The sequence below is a fragment of the Asterias amurensis genome, chromosome 20 (genome assembly GCF_032118995.1).
Source record: "Asterias amurensis chromosome 20, ASM3211899v1".
Classification (NCBI taxonomy): domain Eukaryota; kingdom Metazoa; phylum Echinodermata; class Asteroidea; order Forcipulatida; family Asteriidae; genus Asterias; species Asterias amurensis.
This window is the reverse complement of record NC_092667.1, coordinates 1,962,904-1,988,315: the sequence shown is the minus strand read 5'-3', so window position 1 is coordinate 1,988,315 and position 25,412 is coordinate 1,962,904. Positions and strand designations below refer to the sequence as shown.

General features: G+C 41.1%; 1 protein-coding gene across 1 annotated transcript in view; it reads right to left on the bottom strand.

Moving 5' to 3' along the window:
* Positions 1–25,412, bottom strand: part of LOC139952254 (nucleoprotein TPR-like) — a 74,744-nt gene that overhangs the window by 6,154 nt on the left and 43,178 nt on the right. Inside the window, exons 40-52 of the mRNA XM_071951329.1 lie at positions 14,511–14,595; positions 12,984–13,171; positions 10,277–10,348; positions 9,162–9,256; positions 7,519–7,757; positions 6,795–7,163; positions 6,104–6,255; positions 5,032–5,403; positions 4,364–4,522; positions 3,822–3,972; positions 2,208–2,413; positions 1,354–1,514; positions 165–262 (exon numbers count right to left, since the gene is read on the bottom strand). Of these exons, the coding sequence (XP_071807430.1) occupies positions 165–262; positions 1,354–1,514; positions 2,208–2,413; positions 3,822–3,972; positions 4,364–4,522; positions 5,032–5,403; positions 6,104–6,255; positions 6,795–7,163; positions 7,519–7,757; positions 9,162–9,256; positions 10,277–10,348; positions 12,984–13,171; positions 14,511–14,595 (2,347 nt within the window). The remainder of the gene's footprint in view (positions 1–164; positions 263–1,353; positions 1,515–2,207; positions 2,414–3,821; positions 3,973–4,363; positions 4,523–5,031; positions 5,404–6,103; positions 6,256–6,794; positions 7,164–7,518; positions 7,758–9,161; positions 9,257–10,276; positions 10,349–12,983; positions 13,172–14,510; positions 14,596–25,412) is intronic.

Here is a 25,412-nt window from a genome sequence, read left to right as displayed (position 1 = left end):
TAGCACCTTGTAAACCCTTAAAAGATGCTACATAGTTGGGTCTCAGAATTCTCAACTTCAATTACGTATGTTTCTATAAAAATGTATAATAAGCGCCTTGAGTACCTGTTAGATATCTGCGCTATATAAGACTTCAATATTATTATATTATACTATATTATTACCTCCCTGTGTAGCGAGCTGAGCTAATCCTGGTGCTGCGGACCGCATTGGCTCAGAATCTGAACCACCAAAGTGAAATCTGCCTTGAAGGAGAGGAGAACTGCAACAACAACAAAGAAAGGAAAGAAGAAAAAAAGTCTGTTATTAAAAGACAATGTGAATGATGGGGATTTGCTTTCGCAAATGGCAGGATTAAAGTGACATAAGACTTTCTCAAACCATCAATGTCAGACCCGTGTCCAAATCCACAAAGTTACAATTCATGTTGACTTTGTAAGGTTTCAACTTGGCCCCGGCCTGCAGTCACAAATGCAACTTCCACCAGGGGCAACTTGCCACCTACTCCTAGGCTGAAACAGGGTAAAGGCCCAGTCCCACTGCAGCGATAATGATAACGATAAAGATAACGACACAAAGAGAGCGCATTCCATTGGTTGAATGAGCGTGTGCGTATTCTGCATGGAGCAATTCGACCAATAGAATGCTTTTTCTTTGCGTCGTGATCAGTATCGTTTTGTTTTCGTTATCGCTGCAGTGGAACCGGGCCTTAAGACCGCTTCAGTCTGTCCGGATGTAGGAATGGGGGTCAATCCGTGTCAAATCATCACGCCATCCAGGGTCAATCTCACAGATTTCCTTCAAATTTACTGAATTAGTTTGGTCCTACTAGAAACTCTGAAACCCAAACTTGAGCGTTTTGTGTCACGTGGTTTTTGACTTTTCATTTGTTCACCATAACAAGAAATGATTGTACCTCCATGGGTATCATCCACTAGGAGCTTGGCTGGTAGAGCTGGAAGAGCAGAATGCACTACCTTCCCAACTAGTTATTGTTCAGTGCCTTGCTCTAGGGCATAAGTGTCATGACCAGGGCCCAATTTCATAGAGCTGCTTAAGCACAAAATTTTGCTTAAGCAAAAAAATCCTTGCTTAGTAAAATCAGATGACCGGCCAAGACTCCACTTAATTGTTATGCTAAGTAAGCAACAGCTAAATACCAGTCACAAGCAATGTATATGGCATGAAATTTTGGCCAGTAACATGTGTAAAATAAGCAAGCTATTTTCGTGCTTAAGCAAAGCAGCTCTATGAAATTGGCCCTTGGATTCAAAGACTGTTGCTGACAACGCAAAAAAGCTTGGGCTTGGTGAACTATGCTGCTCGGCCATAAAAACATTGGATAAAACTTACTTAATTGCCTCAGCAAATCCATCAGTCCTCCTTGGTACAAAGAGGGTCGGGGTACTGGGTACCTGACGATCGTCACCAAAGTCTTCAAACGGTGCCCCTGCTCCAAGGAGCATTGGTGCCCTCCCTAGGGAGGCAAGGCGCTGTCTGGGCATGGCTACTTGCTGTAAAGGAGATAAGAAACAAATCACAATCAAGCTGTAAGATTTGCTGGATGTGAAAATTCCCAACAAAGGAATAAAACTGAAAATCTTTTTTTTCCGGGGCAGTTGCCACTTACTCCTGGGGCCTTTACAGTCCATACGGATGTAGGCTTGGGTATCATCCATCAGAAGCCTGGCTGGTAGAACAGAAAGCACTACCTCCCAATTTTTTACGAAGCAATCATGGTGAAGTGTGTTGCCTATGTGTCACAACCGGGACTCGAACCCACTCTCTGCTGATCAAACACCAGAGCTTGAATCCGGTGCTCTATACCACTAGGCCATGACACGCTAGACCTTTACAAACACCTTTTCATTTCTGACATCAATTAAAATTCTATTTACAGAAATGGAACCTACAAGGTACCCGCTCAATGGGCGTCTCCTGGCCCTGTGATGTGGGTACTTGATCCCCAGGGGGCTCCACCCGGAACCTTGGCATGGGAATGCGTGTGAACAACGAAACAACTAGAGTAGATTTAGAGTGGATTTAGAAATGGAACCTACAAGGTACCCGCTCAATGGGCGTCTCCTGACCCTGTGATGTGGGTACTTGATCCCCAGGGGGCTCCACCCCGAACCTTGGCATGGGAATGCGTGTGAACAACGAAACAACTCGGGTAGATTTAGAGTGGATCTAGAAATGGAACCTACATGGTATGGTACCCGTTCAATGGGCGTCTCCTGACCCTGTGATGTGGGTACTTGATCCCCAGGGGGCTCCACCCGGAACTCTGGCATAGGTACCCTGAGGGATTGATGTTCCTCCATGGGCTGGGTTTGGTCCTGCTGCTGCTGCTGCTGCTGTTGGTGGTCTGTCTCCATCTCGTGACTGTCTAAACCTTCCGCTTCATCGTCCTCTGTTAACATAAAGAGACAGTAACATAATGGTATGTATTTATTTTTATAAGTATTTTTTGTAATGGGTCCATTGACCCCTTGCACGGACGTCACACGCGGCGACTGTGCCACGCTCTCCATTTTGGTTGGTCAATAGGTTGACGTGTAAACGCTGCTACGCCTAAAATGCGCTCTTCACTGAATAACACAGTTACGTTGCCCAACAACATGGCGATTCCAGGATTATTCTGATGATGACGTCAGGTGAATGGGTCAAGTGCATGCGCCAAGCTATCTACCACAACCTGGGGGCCTGTGTTAAATTAATTTTTTGAGGAGATTGGTTAAATTTCATTCTATTTTGCTTTGCTGGAATTAGAGGAGTGCCTTATGAAATTAGGCCGCAAGTTGTTTTGAGAATTGTTTTTAGGGGGGGTGTTTTTTTTTCTGGGGTACAGTGGTTGTAGCAAAAATTCCATCATTGAAGCCTAATCTCTATTTGGGGGTGCCAGTCAGAAACTCTACAAGCTTTAAAGACCTGCTTGAATGAAAATGTCAAGTCGTGAACTTTGCTGAATTTTATATAAAATGTCAGTCATATGACTATAAAGAGATTTCAATTCTGTAAAAAAACACACAATCATTTTAAGTACTTTTATCAGCACTCTTCTGAAAGATTCACGATTAGCTCTGTTCTGTAATTACTCATGTTACGTCATAGTTGGGAGCTCCAATTTGTTTAGCCGCTTTTTTCGCAGCATGGACATATAACAAAGCAATCTCCCAAGCACGACATCAAAGCATTGTCATTTTGACGCGTGCAAAGGTGTTTTTTAGTTTTTCAAAACCTTGAGGTTGGGGCCTGATTTTTTAATCGATAACTACGAAAAATTCAGACGTGTACAAATATCAAAATTTTAAAGGTGAACAAATGCATTATAAACAAGTTATAATAGCATTTCTGTTAAAAACATTATGCTCTATTAGCTGTTTAACAAACAAAAAACAGATTTCTGGTTAAAGGAACGTTACAGAATTGGTAAGAAACACAAATCGTGAAGATCACAGATTTACATAAAACTTACACGGTTTAATGATAGTTGAAAATATTTCTGTCTGAAATGTCCTATTTGATGAGAAATAACTAATCTGACTTCGCGTTTGGAGTTTATCGCTCAGTGAGCGTTTTATTCATTTGTATTTGCCATCGATACAACGCAAAATTTGTAACCGGTTTTTCACTTTTCTCTCATGACCCAGATGGACGGTCGATCTCAAACTTCTACAGGTTTGTCAGTTTATATATATGGTGGATTACATAAAGTGCTTACACTGTCAGCCACTGTTTTGTTAGCACAAACCAATTCTGTAATGTTCCTGTAAAATCGGAGAAGTCACTTCCCCTGGTCTTATCTTGCTCCTTCTTACCACTTATCTCCACTACATCATCATCATCTTCATCATCCATGGTTTGATCATCTCCATTGTCTTCATTCTCATCTCCTTGTTCCTCCATGGAGATTGCCTCTTCCCCTTCCTCATCATCTTCCATCTCATCAACTTCTTCTTCATCACCCTCCTGGAATATCATTAAGAAACAAGGGAGCAAAAGAGTAGGCAATGAGGTCTTAAAGGTTCTGGGTATCTTTTGTACCACAAAACACAATGTCCACAGACAGATTAACACCAAACTTACACAGTTTGACGATAATGATAGAAGAAAGCTAACCTTTAAAAATTACTAGCTGAGGTGCTGTAGTTTTTGAGAAACGAGTAAAACAATGTTACGAAAATAGGTATACAACCATACTACCGTGTAGCCAGGGATCACACCCAAAGATTTCCATTGCCCGACCATCGCGCGTCAAGATTTCCATTGCCCGACCATCGCTATGTACTGGCCATCAGGGGATGTTACTTTTTACCAGTAGTGTCTACGGCCTTTAAGTATACTGTATCTCTATACTAACCGCATATTCTAGATCTCCTTCTACTGGATACTCTGCATATTCATCTTCCTCCTCATAATCTTCAGCTTCTTCTTCTTCATCTTCCTCATCGTCGTCATCATCTCCTACATCATCATCTTCTCCTTGAGTCGGTTCATCCTCATCACCTATCTCCTCCTCCTGTCAAAGAAGACAAGATAATTAATAATAGTAATACAAGGGTGTTGTGGCCGTGTGGTTTAGATGACCGGACTCAAGCTCTCGTGTTTCTGATCAGAACAGTGTGGGTTCGGGAGTCGTGACACTAAAGGCGGTTTATAGTCGGTCGTGCGATGGGCGCGCGAAGGAAATCTTGACGTCCAATCATAAAAACACAGTTTATAGGTCTAAGCGATGATTATAAACTGTGTTTTTTAGGGATCTGGTCAAGATTTCTATCGCAGGACCGACTATTGTTTCCCGTTTGGATGGGATGTAAAGCCGTTGGTTGTTGTGTAATGCACGTTACAGATCCCAGTTGCACTTATCGTTGATTTGGAGCATATTGCGCCACAGCACCTTGTAAACAATTACATGGTGCTATATCATAATTCAAAACGTAGTCCACATACATTGCAGGAAAACACTGCATAAAGCGCCTTGAGCACTTTATAAGAAGCCACTATTCTTATTTTTTATGAAGAGCTTACGTCATCATCGCTGTCCACAACGATGACAACATCGTCATCATCATCATCATCATCTGCTTCTGTGTCTCCCTGCTCCAGCCCTTCTACATTCCTCTCGATCTCTTCTGCAATCTCCCCACCCGGGGACGCTTCGTCCGAGAATCCCTCGCCAGTAGAGGGCGCTTCAGCTACATGCGCTTCGGTGTCATCCTGGGTTGTCTCGGTTTCGCCAGTAGAGGTCGCTGCGAGTCCAGTGCCTGCATCATCTTCACCAGCAGAGGGCGACATTGTAGATTGGTGGGGTGCGGCGGCAGTGCTGCTTGAGTCTAATGCTGTTTGGTCTTTGGAGTCAAAGGAAGGGGACCCCAACTGATCCGATTCTTCAAGCAGTTGCTGTGAGAAGAAAACAAAATCAAAACAAAGGAAAGTATTAAAGTAAACTGTAAAAAATCTTAAAGGCAGTGGACACTATTGGTAATTTCTCAAAATAATTAGCACAAAACCTTTCTTGGTGACGAGTAATGGGGAGAGGTTGATGGTATAAAACATTGTGAGAAACGGCTCCCTCTGAACTAACGTAGTTTTTGAGAAAGAAGTAATTTTCCACAAATTTGATTTCAAGACCTCAAGTGTAGAACTTGAGGTCTCGAAATCAAGCATCTAAACGCACACAACTTCATGTGACAAGGGTGTTTTTTTCTTTCACTATTATCCCGCAAGTTCGATGACCGACTGAACTCAAATTTTCACAGGTTTGTTATTTTATGCATATGTTGAGATACACCAACTGTGAAGGCTAGTCTTTAACAATTACCAATAGTGTCCAATGCCTTTAATAGATATTAAGTTTGCATCGGGATATGAATATTCATTTTTAGTTTTACCCATACAGTGTCACTGGTTCCCCTCTGCATTTTGCACATGTTAGCATGGAACTGGCTTTTGGGACCTGAGAAGAAACTATGATCATGAGGCTGGTTCCAAATGGTCGACCACAGTAGTCGACCAATGGTCGACCAGCCTGGGTTCGAGTCAAAATAATTAACCTTTAGTTAACCATGGTGCAGACTCAAGCTTGCTCTTTACTGCTTACCGGTTGTGGAGTAACGCGCTGTCGTTTTTCCTGGGGGACAATCTCATCAGCCTGTTCAGGATCTTCCTCTCCGTCTGACTCCTCCCTCTGGCGTTTGTTTCCCAGCTCCAGACGGCCAGATCTACTTGATGGCCTCGGTGCCTCGACTGGCTCTGGAGATAAACAGACACAAGAAGTCAGATCTCAAAGTTTTAGGCACTTTTGGTAATTACTCAAAATAATTGTCTGTATACAAACTTACTTGGTAACGAACAAAAGAGAGTTGTTGGTACTATAAAACATTGTGAGAAACGGCTCCCTCTGAAGTAACGTACTTTTTGAGAAAGAGGTAAATTGTGAAGTCCGAACCAGGCTTTATACGAAGCGGCAAAAGAGCATGCAAGTCCTGGGCGTACATGTATTCAAACACTTTGGTACTTAAATCAGACATAATATTTAGTCCTTGGGAAAAAAGTAGGAATATGTTATCAATTACAAGGGCTGACCTACTTGAACAAATGGTGTAGGCTCTTATAGACTTACAATCCTTTTTTTTCCATTGGCAAAAAAAATCCCAAAAACATACTTACGTAGGAAAAATGTTAAGTCGTTAAAAGCTTGAAGGAAACGAACTCGCACACTTTAACGGGTCTCAATGTTTGAATACCCTCAAGACCTGCACGGTCTTCAACAACATGAATACAATTCTTACCCTCAAAGTCCTCTTCTTGTGTTCCAGCAGGAGCATTCTCGATGAGCTCCATCGACGGTTCCGGGGTCGGCTCATCCTCAGGTTCCGCAGCGATCAGTTCTTCCATAACAGGTTCAACTGCCGCAGGAGTGATCCTCGGCTCCGCCCGCACCTCCTGTACGTTATCTGCCCTGACGACGACCTCCTGTTGTTGGATGGGCTCAACCCTGTCATCCTGCATTGCATCTGGTCTGGTTTCGGGCGCTTGATGCTGGTAGTGAGAGACGGCAGACGAGGGATTCTGTTGGGTAGGGGTGACGGCCTGAATGGGCGTGGTGATACCCATGGAGAGGATGATGGGCGTCTCTACCGACAATGGCTCTTGAATTGCTGGATATTAAATATGTAAAATGCAGTTTAACATCAAAAGAGGTTAAATCAGAGATTACTAGCAATGTTTTTTATTTTTATTTTTTGTTGTTGCCAACTTATACCTAGACCCTCTGAAAAGTGTTGGGCTTGGAAAAATATTGGAAATAGCTTTATTTACCCAGGCTAATAAAGATTTCCCTAAACGCAGTAAACTACAGTGGGTCTCATGCAGGGAGACAAAGTTTTTTGTCAAACGCATGGAAGGGTTAATTGTGAAGTGAAATTTTCTGAGATTGTGTATATCTGCACTTATATAGCGTTAAAACAAACTAACGGGAAAAAAACTAAAGGCATGCATTGCCTTTAAACTAACCTTGCTGCCTCTCCTGCTCCATGACGACCGTACTTGCCTCGCTCTGCGTCTGGGGCATCACCGTTGCCATGGGCGTGGCTGACACACTCGCGGACGCACTGGTTACCGGGGTAACAGCAATGGGGCGCACGCTGGCCGTCATCCTCTGACCAGGGGGTACGGAGAGCTTGGCGACAGTCGGTGCTGGCGAGGAGATGGGTTTGATGTTGGCTGTGGGTGGCGGCTCCTCACTTCTTGTGCTGTGGCATGACCACGACACAAGATGGAAGAGAGGAACAATAATAATATGTAAGGTTAGATTTTATTGTGCCCCATGGAACATTTTAAAGGCAGTGGACACTATTGGTAAATGTCAAAGACTAGCCTTCACAGTTGGTGTATCTCAACATGTGCATAAAATAACAAACCTGTGAAAATTTGAGCTCAATCGGTCATCGAACTGTAGCACAAGACCCTAAGGATCAGCTACTACTTGGGTTAGTAAATCCAATCCATCTTTATTTAATCTTTATCCTTAATTCTATAAACTTCTTAAAGACACTGGACACTATTGGTAATTGTCAAAGACCAGTCTTCTCACTTGGTGTATCTCAACATATATACATAAAATAACAAATCTGTTAAAATTTGAGCTCAGTTGGTCGTCGAAGTTGCGAGATAATAATAAAAGAAAAAAACATCCTTGTCACACGAAGTTGTGTGCGTTTAGATGGTTGATTTCGAGACCTCAAGTTCTAAACCTGAGGTCTCGAAATCAAATTCGTGGAAAATTACTTCTTTCTCGAAAACTATGGCACTTCAGAGGGAGCCGTTTCAACGATGTTTTGTAACTATCAACCCCTCCCCATTACACGTTAACAAGTAAGGTTTTATGGTAATAAATATTTTGAGTAATTACCAATAGTGTCCACTGCCTTTAATTGGCCACTATTATTACTATTACTACTTCCCTTGCCTGGTCTCTCTTTCCTAACTTGTTCATCTCGACACTTTTTGGATATCTTCGTACAGCGTCAGCAATATACAGTTACAAATAAAACCTTGTTGTAATAAGCCCAAAGATCACAGTTTATCAGAGTTTTATTTGTATGTCTGCCATTCTGTTTATGTAATCAAGTGACACGCATTTTATAAGGGTTGACAAGGTGCTAAGGCGCGCATTCAGCCATTGCCAGGAACACCGGGGCAAACCCTTCCTCTTAAAGCCATTGGACACTTTCGGTAAACAGTATTGTCCAAGTCCCACACTTCGTGTATCACAACTTATATATATAAAATAACGAACTTGTGAAAATTTAGGCTCAATCGGTCATCTGAGTCGGGAGAAAATAACGGGAAAACCCACCCTTGGTTTCCGCACGTTTCGCCGTGTCATAACATGTGTTTAAAATAAATCCGTAATTCTCGCTATCGAGAATTGATATTGTTTTAATGTTTTCTCAAAAAGTAAAGCATTTCATGGAATAATATCTCAAGAGAAGTCTTTCACCATTACCTTCTGTAAACCCTGTAAATTATTTGTGAATCTGTGAACTTTTTTTTTTTTTTCTGTACCGAAGTGTCCAATGGCTTTAAGTACTGTACCATTGTTAGCCAACTGATTGAGTGGAGAATAAATTTAACTGAAAAGTTGATTTGCATACCTCGGTCTTTCAGTACCCATCGGTTGCTGAGGAGCCAGATGTTTGACTTGTAGCTGCTTCTGCTGGTCCTCAACTTGCTTCTCAAGCTCTTGAACCTGTCAACAGCAAACGCAAATATTACACTTAAAGCAATCACACAATATCGGTAAACAGTATTGTCCAAAGGCCCACACTTCGTGTATCACAACTTACATATAAAATAACAAACCTGTGAAAATTTAGGCTCAATCGGTTTCGCCGTGTCATGACATGTGTTTAAAATAAATCCGTTATTCTTGATATCGAGAATTGATAATTGTCGAGAATTGATAATTGTTTTAATGTTTTCTCAAAAAGTAAAGCATGGAATAATATTTCAAGGGAAATTTCACCATTACCTTCTGTAAACCCTTTTAGTTATTAGTAAATCTGTGAACTTTTAATTTTTGTTTCGCTCAGAAAGAGTCCAATGGCTTTATAAACATAATCACCTTTATAAAATTACTAACACCCAGTTTAGACAGGTGAAAAGTTGTATACCTCAGTTTTATTGCCAAATGGGCCCAACTTCACAAACCTGCTTAGATTCTGCTTAGTCACTGTTAGTAGAAATAAGCAGGGAACCATTATCAATCTGTGCACATAACATGGTAAGTTGGCTGATAACCCTTTTTATGTATGCCAAATTATCTCTATAAAAAATCACCCATAAAGACTCGAGCAGGGAACCGGTCATAATATGTGAACATATCGTGGTATGTTGGCAGGAAACCCTTTTAGTACTCAGGGGTGAGAGTCATTACTAACGAAAAAGTCTGAAACTTGGATACAAATTCAAAGGTATGTTGAAATGATGCCATTTCTACTGTTTGGTAACCCCTGGGGTTATACATTCCAAGGAGTTTTTGGAAACAGTATCCAAAGCACTAGAGAAGCAGACCAATGAGCAGGATTTCTTTATTTTGTGGAAAAAAATATTGACTGATTTTCTTCACCAGGCCGACATAAAAAGTCTGAATTCAACCAAAAGTCTGAACAATCTCATCCCTGAGTGCTGCAAGTAACCCTTTTAGCTTGCCTGTGGGCGACCGAGTGAGTGTGACATAAAAACTAAGCCCACGTCAACAAAACTTTACCCTTGACTGAAGTTCCACTTTTTGCTGTTGTTGTTTCTGCTGTTCCTCTTTCTGGATAGTTTGAAGCTTCTCCTAAAATAAACATATGGGGGGACAGACATTTGAATTGTTGTCATTGTTCTAGATCAATATACTTTACACTTTTGTTGATCCTAGCATTCATATGACGGTTGTTTTGTAATTTCCTGTGCCCTTACAGTTTGTCTTTCTTTGTACTTACTTTTGTTTTCAAAATATTTATTATAAAAACAGCAAAAAAAGTAACGCGGCTGTTGTAAAAGCACTTATAATTTAAAAACTGTTACCAGGAGACGGAAAATTTAATAACTATGATTTTGACACCTCGTTGTTACAATCGGTCGAGTATTGTAGTCGCGGTAAGGGATTACATGTGAAAAGTGCCCATTTCCATTGTTGCAGTAACTCCTATTGACAAAAGCAGCTTTTCAAAATTCCTGCTATAAGCTTCACGCTGAAATCAGAGGAGAGATCAATCATGTCACAGGTTTTTGTAAATCTGTGACCTTAAGACGATTTTCTAATGTCCCTTCAAGTATAGCCCTCACATGCCCTAACATGCCTGTGATATTTTTTTCACAGGACTCGGGGAAAGTACCGAGTATACAGTGCTAACACACATCGGTGTATGGGTAAAAACCAGAAATAATATTCTTTATCCCCGATGCAAATTTAACATCTCTTATATCACTGCGGTACCCGCTGCCAAAACAACTGCCTCTAGCTACCGGGCAACCTCGGTAGTCTAGTTGGTAAGACACTGCTCTAGAATTGCAAGGGGTGTGGGTTCGAATCCCACCCGAGTAACATGCCTGTGAATTTTTTTTTCATAGGACTCAGGAAAGTACCGAGTATTCAGTGCTAACACACATCGCTGTATGGGTAAAAACCAAAAATAATATTCTTTATCCCCGATGCAAATGTAACATTCTCTTATATTGTTGCGGTACCCCCTGCCAAAACATAGGATTCTAGCTACCGGGCAACCTCCGTAGTCTATCTAGAATTGCAAGGGTCGTGGGTTCCAATCCCACCAGTAACATGCCTGTGATAGTTTTTCACAGGACTCGTGAAAGTACTGAGTATACAGTGCTAACACACATCGGTGTACAGGTGTATGGGTAAAAAACAAAAATAATATTCTTTATCCCCGATGCAAATGTAACATCTCTTATATCCATGCGGTACCCCCTGCCAAAACATAGGATTCGAACTGCCTCTAGCAACCGGGCAACCTCGGTAGTCTATCTAGAATTGCAAGGGTCGTGGGTTCGAATCCCACCCGAGTAACATGCCTGTGATATTTTTTCACAGGACTCGGGAAAGTACTGAGTATACAGTGCTAACACACATCGGTGTACAGGTGTATGGGTAAAAAACAAAAATAATATTCTTTATCCCCGATGCAAATGTAACATCTCTTATATCGATGCGGTACCCCCTGCCAAAACATAGGATTCGAACTGCCTCTAGCAACCGGACAACCTCGGTAGTCTATCTAGACTTGCAAGGGTCGTGGGTTCGAATCCCACCCGAGTAACATGCCTGTGATAGTTTTTCACAGGACTCGGGAAAGTACTGAGTATACAGTGCTAACACACATCGGTGTACAGGTGTATGGGTAAAAAACAAAAATAATATTCTTTATCCCCGATGCAAATGTAACATCTCTTATATCGATGCGGTACCCCCTGCCAAAACATAGGATTCGAACTGCCTCTAGCAACCGGGCAACCTCGGTAGTCTATCTAGAATTGCAAGGGTCAAGGGTTCGAATCCCACCCGAGTAACATGCCTGTGATAGTTTTTCACAGGACTCGTGAAAGTACTGAGTATACAGTGCTAACACACATCGGTGTACAGGTGTATGGGTAAAAAACAAAAATAATATTCTTTATCCCCGATGCAAATGTAACATCTCTTATATCCATGCGGTACCCCCTGCCAAAACATAGGATTCGAACTGCCTCTAGCAACCGGGCAACCTCGGTAGTCTATCTAGAATTGCAAGGGTCGTGGGTTCGAATCCCACCCGAGTAACATGCCTGTGATATTTTTTCACAGGACTCGGGAAAGTACTGAGTATACAGTGCTAACACACATCGGTGTACAGGTGTATGGGTAAAAAACAAAAATAATATTCTTTATCCCCGATGCAAATGTAACATCTCTTATATCGATGCGGTACCCCCTGCCAAAACATAGGATTCGAACTGCCTCTAGCAACCGGACAACCTCGGTAGTCTATCTAGACTTGCAAGGGTCGTGGGTTCGAATCCCACCCGAGTAACATGCCTGTGATAGTTTTTCACAGGACTCGGGAAAGTACTGAGTATACAGTGCTAACACACATCGGTGTACAGGTGTATGGGTAAAAAACAAAAATAATATTCTTTATCCCCGATGCAAATGTAACATCTCTTATATCGATGCGGTACCCCCTGCCAAAACATAGGATTCGAACTGCCTCTAGCAACCGGGCAACCTCGGTAGTCTATCTAGAATTGCAAGGGTCAAGGGTTCGAATCCCACCCGAGTAACATGCCTGTGATAGTTTTTCACAGGACTCGTGAAAGTACTGAGTATACAGTGCTAACACACATCGGTGTTTGGGTAAAAACCAAAACCAATATAGCCCTCACGTTGAATTGGCCAATATCACGTAAAAAGAAATAGAGTTCTTCCTGACCTGTTTGTCCTTTGCTTGTTTGAGATCCTTCTCCAGCTGCTGCACTCTCTCCTGTAGAGTCTTCTTATCTGCCTCTAGCTGTCCTTCACTCTCTGATTGAATGGACTCCATTGCAGTCATCTCTCCCTTCATCTCATCCACCGACGTCTGAAGTTTCGTCTTCTCTTCTTTCATCTTGCTAAGCTCATCTGGGCGGGACACAAAGTTCATACAAACATTGAAAATAATAAAAATGGTTGGTTTTTATATAGCGCTTTATACACCTGGAGGGCGTCACAAAGTACTTCTCATTAGTATTACTCTTGGCCACTGGGCCTTAAATCATTCCTTAAACCATCTCAGCTCCCTGGTAAAGCCTGTACTGCCAAATATGTAGCCCACTCAGCTAATAACAATAACAATAATTGTGGCTTCTGATATGGCGCACATGTCCGTCACCCAGTGACGCTCCTGGCGCTGTAGCATATAGTATTTTCTGCATTGGACTATGTTTGAATTATGTACTAGGAACACCGGGGCGAACCCCTTCTCTTTTCGATAAGTGCACCCATAAGACTGGGTTCTTTTACATGCGTAACATAACACATGGGACCAACGGCTTAACGTCCCATCCGAAGGAAGAAGCAATGGTTAAGTGTCTTGCTTAAGAACACAAGTGTCACGGCTGGGGATTCGAACCCACACTCTGCTAATCAGAAACACCAGAGTTTTAATCGGTGCTCTTAACCGCTCTGCCATGACACTAACTAACCACAAGAACCATCTCTGCCCTAGCAGGTACTCATTTACCCCTGGGTGGAGAGAAGATTATGGTGAAGTGTCCTGCTCAAGGACCGTGTGTCACGACCGGGATTCAAACTCTGCTGAACAGAAACACCAGAGCTTGAGTTTGGTCCTCATACCTGCTCAGCCACTACACCCCAAATATTTACTGCTTCGAGTGCTTTAGTTACAGGCAATGAGTCACAGCTTACGCAGCAAGGCAGCCATGACTGCAAGATGTCAACGCAAACTCAAATAATCACAGACAAGTGACACCATAATTTACAATAAACTCTTTCTAACTTAGGATTAATCTAAGGACTTAGGACGAGTTAAGTTCCGTAACCTTAGACGTTAGGACGTATTGAACTCATCCTAAGTTGAGGACGAGTTACTCGTCCTAACTCAAGATAGGATTAAAGCTAGCGTTCTGTGAAAATTGGCTGCAGGACACCTGTGGTAAGCATAATTTAATTGTGCTTAGCTAGTTTTAGTGCTTTAGTTAAAGATACTGGACACGTTTGATAATTGTCAAAGACCAGTATAGACCTTTATCATGGTGCGGCCATCTTGAATTTTTTCCCATTCAAATCAACAAACCAAACTGAGGCTGGAAGGAAAATTAGTCTGGTTCCTTTTTTTTTGTAAAATGAATATTAGCATCCATTACTGTTGTTGGATATAGGGAACATGGCCAAGATGGTAGCAGCGTGATAAAGGTCTATTGGGTCTGCTGTCCAGTGCAAGTTGGAGCGCTTTACTTACTGGCAAGCTGAGCACATTTACGTCGGATTCCTTCAATGAGTTTCTTGTTCTTCTCTTCCCGTTCATCCTTCTCGGCAAGTTTGGTCTGAAGATGACAAAATAATTCACACATTAGTCTTATATTCACACTTGTGTTTTTTTAAGTTTTACCATACACTGACATGTGTAAGCACTGTATACTCAGTACTTTCCAGAGTTCTGTGAAACAAATCACGGGCATATTAAACAAGTTGGATTCATACAGGATCGCGGCCGTTGCAGGAACGTGGCCATTTGATAAAGGCCCTTGCCTTCGGCTCGGGCATTTATCGCACAACCACGACCACAACCCTGCCGGTTTTAAATGGACCTTTAAGACCAAGTCACTACTCTTTTCCTTTATTAGAACTAAACACCCAATACACAGAAAATACAGTAAATGTCAATTACTTACCATTACATACAATTACAAACTTAAAAGTTATATATATCTTATAAATTGGTTTGCGGTAACACCGTGTGTATCTACTTGCCAGGTAGAGTTTGTTCTTAGAGAACTGTCTTGCTATATGTATGTATATTCTTCAGAGTAGATTTTTCAGATTTTTCAGATGTCTTTCGGGAAACTTTTGAAAAGAACTGTCCTGCCTTTTATTACTACCTGGGTGGAAGGTTGAAAATCGGCTGGGATTACTTCTTTAGCTTTAGCTTATAGGATCTTTATTAACTGCACTACTAAAAGTTTAATGTATACATGTCAATTTCCATTTGAGGTTTTAATATTGAGAACTAAACAATTTCTTAATCCATTTAGATGCAAGAAAAGTGTTACACATATTTATCACTTGATTACAGAATTATACAGATGATTAGGTTAGGAACAAACGATATTAACGGAAAAACCCCCACAAGTGTTGCAAAAGATTAAGCCAGGAATTGAATCCACACTCTGTAAATACAGAACTTAAAGGAACACGTTGCCTTGGATCAGACGAGTTGGTCTATAAAAAGCGTTTGTAATCGTTTTTTAAAATAAAATGCATATGGTTGGAAAGATGTCTTAAAAGTAGAACACAATGATCCACACAAGTTTGCCTCGAAAGTGCGTGGTTTTCCTTATATTGTGCGAACTAACACGGTCGACGAGGTTAGTCGATGAGGTTAAAGGCATGTTTGTGTGGATCATTGTATTCTACATTTACAACATCTTTCTACCCATATGCATTTTTTAACAAACGGTTACAAACGCTTTTCAAAGACCAACTCGACCGATCCAAGGCAACATGTTCCTTTAAGTCCACCGCCCTAAACCACTCGACCACGTCAACCCACAGATGACTTGGTGTGAACTTAAACCAAGACCATTAGCAGTATATCATAGAGACCAAGGTGTATCAATTAGCGACAGTTAAAGGCAGTGGACACTATTGGTAATTGTCAAAGACTAGCCTTCACAGTTGGTGTATCTCAACATATGCATAAAATAACAAACCTGTGAAAATTTGAGCTCAATCGGTCATCGAACTTGAGAGATAATAATGAAAGAAAAAAAGACCCCTGTCATAAGAAGTTGTGTGTGTTTAGATGGTTGATTTCAAGACCTCAAATTCTAAAACTGAGGTCTCGAAATCAAATTTGTGGAAAATGACATCACTTCAGAGGGAGCCGTTTCTCACAATGTTTTATACTATAAACAGCTCCCCATTACTTGTTACCAAGTAAGGTTTTGTGCTAATAACTATTTTGAGTAATTACCAATACATAGTGTCCACTGCCTTTAAGCTAAGATCATCACAGTTCATTATATAGATCATAGAGGAGGTCTCTGTGGTTCTACAGGGATTAATTGTCGCATTAACCTCAACAATTTTAAAATCAATATTTCCTTCTTAAGCAGCTCAATGATATTGGGTCCTGTTTGAGCGATACTTCAGTCACGGATAAAATCTACCCTTTCTTCTCAGAGGGAGTGGGGAAATGTCCTCCAGTTTCTCAGTTGTAATTTAGAGTCAAGGATGCATCGACCAATAAAGCAAAAATAAGACCTTATGTCGACCATGCAGAAGTAAGACGGTGATAAGTGGTAAGGTAGGAATAATTACAAAATCGATTGCCAACGTGACCTCATCTATAAGGGTGATAGCTGTTTAATTTGCTTCCACTTAAATTATGCCCCAAGGAAAGACTCCGGCCCTATATAGTTTCTTGTCATTTTGATATCGCGCCCATAGTTACATCGCTTGTTAGAACAAAGCTATAAGAGAACATTGTTCATTTGATGAATGGTTACACATTTTGTTTGTGGTTCACACCATGTGTGTTTTTTTGCCAGGTAGATTTTGTCTTCAGGAGAACTATCTTGAACTATCTTGAACTATCTATCTTGTATATACACTACTACCAAGGAATAGATTTTCAGATTTTCGAGAGACTTCTCAGCTCTAAATGTCTTGCTTTTTTTAAAACTACTACCTGGGTGGAAGGTATAGAAAATCAGCTAGGACTACTACTTTAGCTTATTGGATCATTTTGAACTGCACCACCACTGAGCGAGTTCTTAATTGGCCTCAACGTTTCAACATAGTTTGCTCTTGTCGTCTTCAGGAACAGTTAGTTGTCTAAGTGAGAGTCTTGAGGATGAAATAGGCGGGATGACGAGACAAATTTACTGAAGGGCGGCGAAAGGACTCCCAAGTCCAAGACTGGTCATCTATTCCATCAAACATTCTCTTCTGGGTGAAGTGTTTGGATCAACCTCTTTCCCACCATAGGTCTGTAGCCAGCCGCTGTCTTTTCTACAGCTATTTTCATGGTAGATGTGCCACCAATAAGTCCGACCAAGTTCCACCTGTCAGAATATTTGAGCGTGAAACCAGACTTTTCGGCTTCTTCTCATCCATACACTCTTGATTTGCTGAGATGTAGAACAAGGAGCCATTTCTTGAAAGAACTGTATCTCTTTGGAACTCCTTGCCTGGCAGCCTGGTGCATGTTTCCCTCAATCTTGGACCCCCCCCCCGCCGGAGTTTTTTTTACTCCCAGTAATTTATCTTTTTGTGGCCCCATACCAAGGGTGACTTCTAACCCTCTTTGGGGCGAACTTGCTTAAAATTAAAAAAATTAAAACACTCGCTGTACATGTCTTGAAGAAAAACAACTACCATCCATTACCTTCGACATTCTCTGTGCCTTGGGACTAAAATTACTGGACATCTGTTTTGCCAAGTTATAGACTTGCAATGGCTTCAGTGGCTGGATTGGTCTTTCTGATGGTCAGCCAGACCATAGCCAATGCCGAGTTGCTGGGATGTCCCCATGACTGGTGGCAATTTGGTCAGTCATGTTACAAGTTTATCCCGGACCCTCTCAACTGGTCCGAGGCCAGACAAGCCTGTTTGGAGATCGGAAGTGACCTCATTGTATCAAACAGCAAAGAAGAGAACAACTTCATAAATGATTTAATGCAGAAAAATATTGTTACTCAGGAAGATCCCCGTAATGCTTGGCTTGGATGTACACATAGAGATGGGGACGGCGGACAATGGAAGTGCAACGGTCAGCAGATCGAGTTCAGCAAATTGAGAAATGATGCAAATATTACCGGTAACGGATGCTTTACTCTGGGCTATACCTTCAAGAAATGGAACCTTGTTCCTTGTGATGAAACAAAACGCGTCTTTTGTGAGCGGAAAAGTTGCATGAATCCACTGCGATGCTCTGCAGTCAGCATAGACCAAGCCCAGCCCAAATGTCTGCTTGGACACACCTTCAAGGAAACCATCATCCAACACCCTTTGCAGTGCTGCTTGGCATGCGCCAGGGATCCCAACTGCAGCTCCTTCAATTTATCGGGGAAGGCATGCCAACTTAACAATGCCACCATCTCACAGATTGAAGGGGAAAAGACGTACAAGGATAACTGTGTTTACTACGAATATGAATAACTCATCCCATCTAAGACTGAAAACTTATTGAGGTTGTTCACCTCTTCAAGGAAACCATCATCCAACACCCTTTGCAGTGCTGCTTTGCATGCGCCAGGGATCCCAACTGCAGCTCCTTCAACTTATCAGGGAAGGCATGCCAACTCAACAATGCCACCATCTCACAGGTTGAAGGGGAAAAGACGTACAAGGATAACTGTGTTTATTACGAATACAAATAACTCATCCCATCTAAGACTGAAACTTAGTAAGGCGAGGCCGTTTACACCTTCAAGGAAACCATCATCCAACACCCTTTACAGTGCTGCTTTGCATGCGCCAGGGATCTCAACTGCAGCTCCCTTAACCTTGCGGGGAAGGCATGCCAACTCAACAATGCCACCATCTCACAGGTTGAAGGGGAAAAGACGTACAAGGATAACTGTGTTTATTACGAATACGAGTAACACACCTCATCTAAGACTGAAAACTAAATGGACATGAGGTCGTTTACGTTCTCAGTACAGTTTGAATGTGTTTGTTTGTAAGAATGATCAGGGAACAATGACACAATTGGTACGTATGTACATGTGAGATGGTATTGGCTGGTTAACTTCTTCTGGGCAAGCTAATAATGTTGATGCTTAGCTAAATCGGATGGGTATACACACCAAGTTTCCCGGAGTATGTTTTTTAATGCATGGAACAATTTCAGAGCACCCTCTTTATTTTTGAATTGTAATATTCAGCAGATTCCAGTCTATTGTATATAGCATGTACATGTACAGGTATGCACCTATCGTGCTACACTTGGTTTTTCCCATTATGTAGAGGGACATCAACAATTTGTAAAGCAGCATTTTCTGGATAAAGGAACGTTACAGAATTGGAAAGAAACAAAATTGTGAAGATCACAGATTTACATAAAACTTACACAGTCTAATGATGATGATAGTAGAAAACATCCCTTGAAATATTTCTGTCTGAAATTTCATATTTGATCAGAAATAAATATTCTAATTTTGAGTTTATCGCTCAGGGAGCGTTTTATTCATTTTGTTTTGGCATCGATGCAATGCAAAATTTGTAATCGGTCTTTCACTATTCTCTCGTGATCCAGATGGCCGATCGTTCTCAAACTTCTACAGGTTTGTCAGTTTATGTATATGGTGGATTACATAAAGTGCTTACACTGCTAGCAAACCAATTCTGTAATGTTCCTTAAACAGCTTTATGAAATCGGCCAAGGTGACTTGTCAATGGCCGATGGGTTGTGCAAAGCGCAGACACTTTGTGCAATTCCAATGTTTGAACCAAAGTAGAGGCCTTCTTGGTATATAATGTTTACTGCACCAACCTTGCTTAGACCACGTCTGATCATATCACCAACTCAATAACACAGAGTTCTTTTTAATAATACAGAGTTCTTATAGAAAGTGGTCGTATTCTAGATATGTGATATTGCACTTGCGATATTGCCAATCAAAAGTGCTGAATCAAACACAGAATCTTTAAAGGCACTGGACACTACTGGTAACTTCTCAAAATATTTTTTAGCATAAAAACTTACTTGGTAACAAGCAATAGAGAGCTGTTGATACATGTAGTACAAAACATTATGAGAAAGGGCTCCTTCTGAAGTAACATAGTTTTTGAGAAAGAGGTAATTTCCTTCTCAAATAATAAAATACTCCAGCTGAAGCCTTTTATTAAGCATCTGAAGCACAAAAAGTAACGCAATAAGGTTTTTATTCTGTCATTTATATTCTCTTTCAAATGTGATGACCAATTGGGTCCAAATTGTCACAGATTTGTTATTTTATGCATATGTCATGTATGTTGGGATACACCTAGTGAGAAAAGTGGTCCTTGACCATTACCAAACGTGTCCAGCGTCTTTAACTTTGATTAACATAAAATTGTTTATTGAACCATGGTTTGAGAAAGTACAGAGCTCTGTGGATGTTCATGAAGTCATCTCTTTCCTCTCCAGGCGATTGGAGAATTGTCCTCCAGTTTCTTTAGCTTTAATTAAGAGTTCAGGATGCGCCGATCAATAACGAGAAAAGACCTTGTACCGACCATGCAGAAAATGACAGTGATTAGTGGTAAGGTACGAGTAACTACAATATCCATTGTCAACGTGACCGCAACCATATTGTCCATCCACTCATATGATGCTTCAACGTAAGACTCCAACCATATGTAAGATCTTGTCAATATGATATCAACCCATACAGGTAGATACATCGGTTGTTGGAGAGACGATCACAAAGCATTGTTAGTGTGAAGATTGCTTTGATAAAGAAGAAGTTATACACTTGGTTTGCGGTCACACCATATGTCTGCTACTTGCCAGGTAAATTTGGTTCTTTAGAGAACTGTCATGCTAGTTATTCTACTACTTGCTATAATCTACTAATAGATTTTTCAGATTTTCGGGAGACTTCTCAGTTCCGACGAGAACTTTCCTGCTTTTTTAACTACTATACCTGGGTGGCGCATAGAAAATCGACTGGGACTACTACTTTTAGCTTATTGGACTGTGTTTCACTGCACTACCGTGGAGTGAGTTCTTAATTGGTCTCAAAGTTTTGCCTATCTAGCTTTAGTCATCGTCAAGAACAGTTAACTGTATAAGTAAGAGTCTTGTGGATGAAGTTAGAGGGAGGACGGAATAAATTTATCAAAAAGGCAGTGAAAGGATCCACAAGTACAAGACTACCAATCTATTTCATCAAACACTCGCTGTGTACTCGAAAGAAAACGGTTACCATCCATCAGCTTTGACATTCTCTGTGCCTTTAGGACTAATATTACTGACGTCGATTTCAGCAAACTCTTCCTAATTTAGGATTTTAAGACTTTAGGGGAGAAGTTCAGTCCCGTAACTGATAACAATAGGACAAATTTAACCCATCCTAAGTTAAGACAGGTTACTCATCCTTACTCGAGACATCTTACATCTTTTCTGCCGATTTATGGATATGAGACATGCAATGGCTTCGGTGGCTGGATTGGTCTTTCTGATGGTCAGCCAGACCATAGCCAATGCCGAGTTGCTGGGATGTCCCCATGACTGGTGGCAATTTGGTCAGTCATGTTACAAGTTTATCCCGAACCCTCTCAACTGGACCGGGGCCAGAAACGCCTGTCTAGAGATTGGAAGTGACCTCATTGTATCAAACAGCGAAGAAGAGAATAACTTCATATGTGATTTGATGCATATTGTTAATCCCACTGAAGAGAAGCCTCGTAATGCTTGGCTTGACTGCACACCGAATGGGAACGATGGAGAATGGAAGTGCAATGGTCGACAGATTGAGTACAGCAACATGAGGGGGGCGATAAATATTACCGGTGACGGATGCTTTGCTTTGGGCAACGGCAACAAGAGATGGAACCTTGCTCCTTGCGATGAAACAAAACGTGTCTTTTGTGAAAGGAAAAATAGCATGAATCCACTGCGATGCTCTGCAGTCATCATAGACCACGCCCAGCCCAAATGTCTCCTTGGACACACCTTCAAAGAAACCATCATCCAACACCCTTTGCAGTGCTGCTTGGCATGCGCCAGGGATCCCAACTGCAGCTCCTTCAACTTATCGGGGAAGGCATGCCAACTTAACAATGCCACCATCTCACAGATTGAAGGGGAAAAGACGTACAAGGATAACTGTGTTTATTACAAATACGAATAACTCATCCCATCTAAGACTGAAAACTTATTGAGGCCGTTCACCTCTTCAAGGAAACCATTATCCAACACCCTTTGCAGTGCTGATTGGCATCCGCCAGGGATCCCAACTGCAACTCCTTCAACTTATTGGGGAAGGCATACCAACTTAACAATGCCACCATCTCACAGATTGAAGGGGAAAAGACGTACAAGGATAACTGTGTTTATTACAAATACGAATAACTCATCCCATCTAAGACTGAAAACTTATTGAGGCCGTTCACCTCTTCAAGGAAACCATTATCCAACACCCTTTGCAGTGCTGATTGGCATCCGCCAGGGATCCAAACTGCAACTCCTTCAACTTATTGGGGAAGGCATGCCAACTTAACAATGCCACCATCTCACAGATTGAAGGGGAAAAGACGTACAAGGATAACTGTGTTTATTACAAATACGAATAACTCATCCCATCTATGACTGAAACTAAGTGAGGCCGTTTACACCTTCAAAGAAACCATCATTCAATACCCTTTACAAAGCTGCTTGGCATGCGCCAGAGATCCCAACTGCAGCTCCCTTAACCTCACGGGGAAGGCATGCCAACTCAACAATGCCACCATCTCACAGGTTGAAGGTGAAAAGACGTACAAGGATAACCGTGTTTATAACATAAATGAATAACACATCTCATCTGAGACTGTTTTACTCATTTCTCAAAAACTACAGCACCTCAGCAACTAATATTTTAAGGTATGGTTTCTACTACAAACGGTGTAAGTTTACTGAAAATCTGTGGACATTTTGTTTTGTGTTCCAAAAAGTACACAAATCCTTAAAAGCGCTTGAACGATATCAAATACAATGGCAATTTAAACCATTTTAACACGAGTTTAGAGATTTGGCATTTTTTCCCTACTCAAATAAAGACTATAGATATATGCACATGACGTCATTTCAGTAGAGCGCCCTCACCCAGAGGTCAAAAGGAGGTTGCTCATTGGCCAATACTGTGCGCCGCGCGTACAAATCTATGTATCTCGCTTGTTTCGTCGTCGTTTTTCCTCTAAGACGGCGGCTGGATGAGGTCAATGCATAGGGTCTATACTACATTTGGACAAGTAATACATGTAGTTTGTGGACTAGTATAAGCACAAAAACTTAACTTGCTAAGCACAAAAACGAACTAAGCAGAAACTGGTAACCAATCCAAAGTCCATGGAGTTGACATTGTCGTGGCTGGTGCCCCATCCATTTTTCGCTTAGCATATTTTGCAAGTATTTTTCGCTTAGCAAGTGTATTCTGGTTAACAGCATTATGAAATTGGGCAAAGGTGACTTGTCATTGGCTGAGTGTTGTGCAAAGCGCAGACACTTTGCGCGTTACCATTGTTTGAACCCAAGCCATACTGGCCTTCTTGGCAAATAATGTTTATTGTACCAACCTTGCTTTAGACCACGTTTGAATCATATCACCAACTTAATAACACAGAGTTCTTATAAAGTGGTCAGATCCTACATGTAGATCTGTGATATTGCACTTGCAATATTGCCAATCAAAAGTGCTGAATCAAACACAGTCCTACTGGACACTATTGGTAATTACTCAAAATAATTTTTTACCATAAAAATTTACTTGGTACAAGCAATGAAGAACAGTTGATAGTATAAACCATTGTGAGAAACGGCTCCCTCTGAATTAACATGAGGTAATTTCTCAATCAAATATTGAGAGACCTCAGGCCTGAAGCCTTTTATTATGCATCTGAAGGCACACAAATTTGAGCAACAAGGGTGTTTTTTACTTTAATTATTCCCTTGCAACTTTGATGACCAATTGGGTCTTAATTTTCACAGATTTGTTATTTTATGCATACGTTGAGATGTACACACCAAGTGAGAATATTGGCCTTTGACAATAGACCGATCCATTAGGCTCCGCCCAGGACGCACGTGTGAGCATGAACAAGTGAGCCTCTCCAATGCCTTTCTGCACAACTCTGCTGCGCACGCCAAGCATACGCGCGCACACAGACCTTAGTTGTGGGACCTTCGTTGCGTTGTGATTGGTCAATACGCAATGGGGCGGAGCTTAATGGATCGGTCTATTACCAATGGTGCCCAGTGCCTTTTACTACCTCTTCTTAACCTTGAAGTATTTCTTAATAAGAATTTGATGAGGACATCTCCTGCATCAATTTTGCTCACAACTCTGCTCAGTAAATACCAAATAACGCAAGTAGTAATTGCGCTATTCAAGTAATACACAACAAGTAATATTTGGAACATATTTGTAATCATCATCATTTAGCGGTCGCGACAGAGATTCCGTGCACATCGTCACGCCAGAGGTGTTTATCCCTCATCATGTTTGGAAGGTCCACGATTTCAGCCTCTGTATCTCTACCGATCACGTCGATGTAGTTGAGTGGTAATAATATTTGTAATATTGTATTTTAAGATCGTATGTTATGACAACAAGTAAAAATATTTATAATATGTTTGTAATATTTGTAATATGGTGTTATAAGATTGTAAGTTTTTACAGCTGTATGCCAAGCTGATTACAGCCAGTATAAACGGCAGCATATTGCATCACAGCACTTTGTATACCATCAGATGGTGCTATAAAAACAATCCGTCTCATCCGTCTCATACTTCAAAATATAAAGATTTGCAGACTCTACACATTTATATATTGCCATGGGTAGACTCTGTACAAATCGGCGTTGACAATGTTTTAAGAAAAATGTCATATCATTTGGTGCACCCCCTGTTGAACGTCACACCAAACGAAAGCTCAACAATCGCTCTAAACAATAGAATGATAGCTATATTTGGGGGTCGTAGTTAAAGCCATTGGACACTTTCAAAACTGAGAAGAAAACAGATTTACAAATAACTTACAGGGTTTACAGAAGGTAATGGTGAAAGACTTCTCTTGAAATATTATTCCATGAAATGCTTTACTTTTTGAGAAAACATTAAAACAATATCAATTCTCGATATCGAGTGACGGATTTATTTTAAACACATGTCATGACACAGCGAAACGTGCGGAAACAAGGGTGGGTTTTCCCCGTTATTTTCTCCCGACTCCGATGACCGATTGAGCCTAAATGTTCACAGGTTTGTTATTTTATATATAAGTTGCGATACACAAAGTGTGGGCCTTGGACAATACTGTTTACCGAAAGTGTCCAATGGCTTAGTTTTGACTGTTTATAAAAGTAAAATTTGATGTGTTTTTAGTTGTCGCTAGCAACAGTCTTGTGCACCAAAGGGTTGAATTATAAAAAAAAATTAAAAATAACTATATAT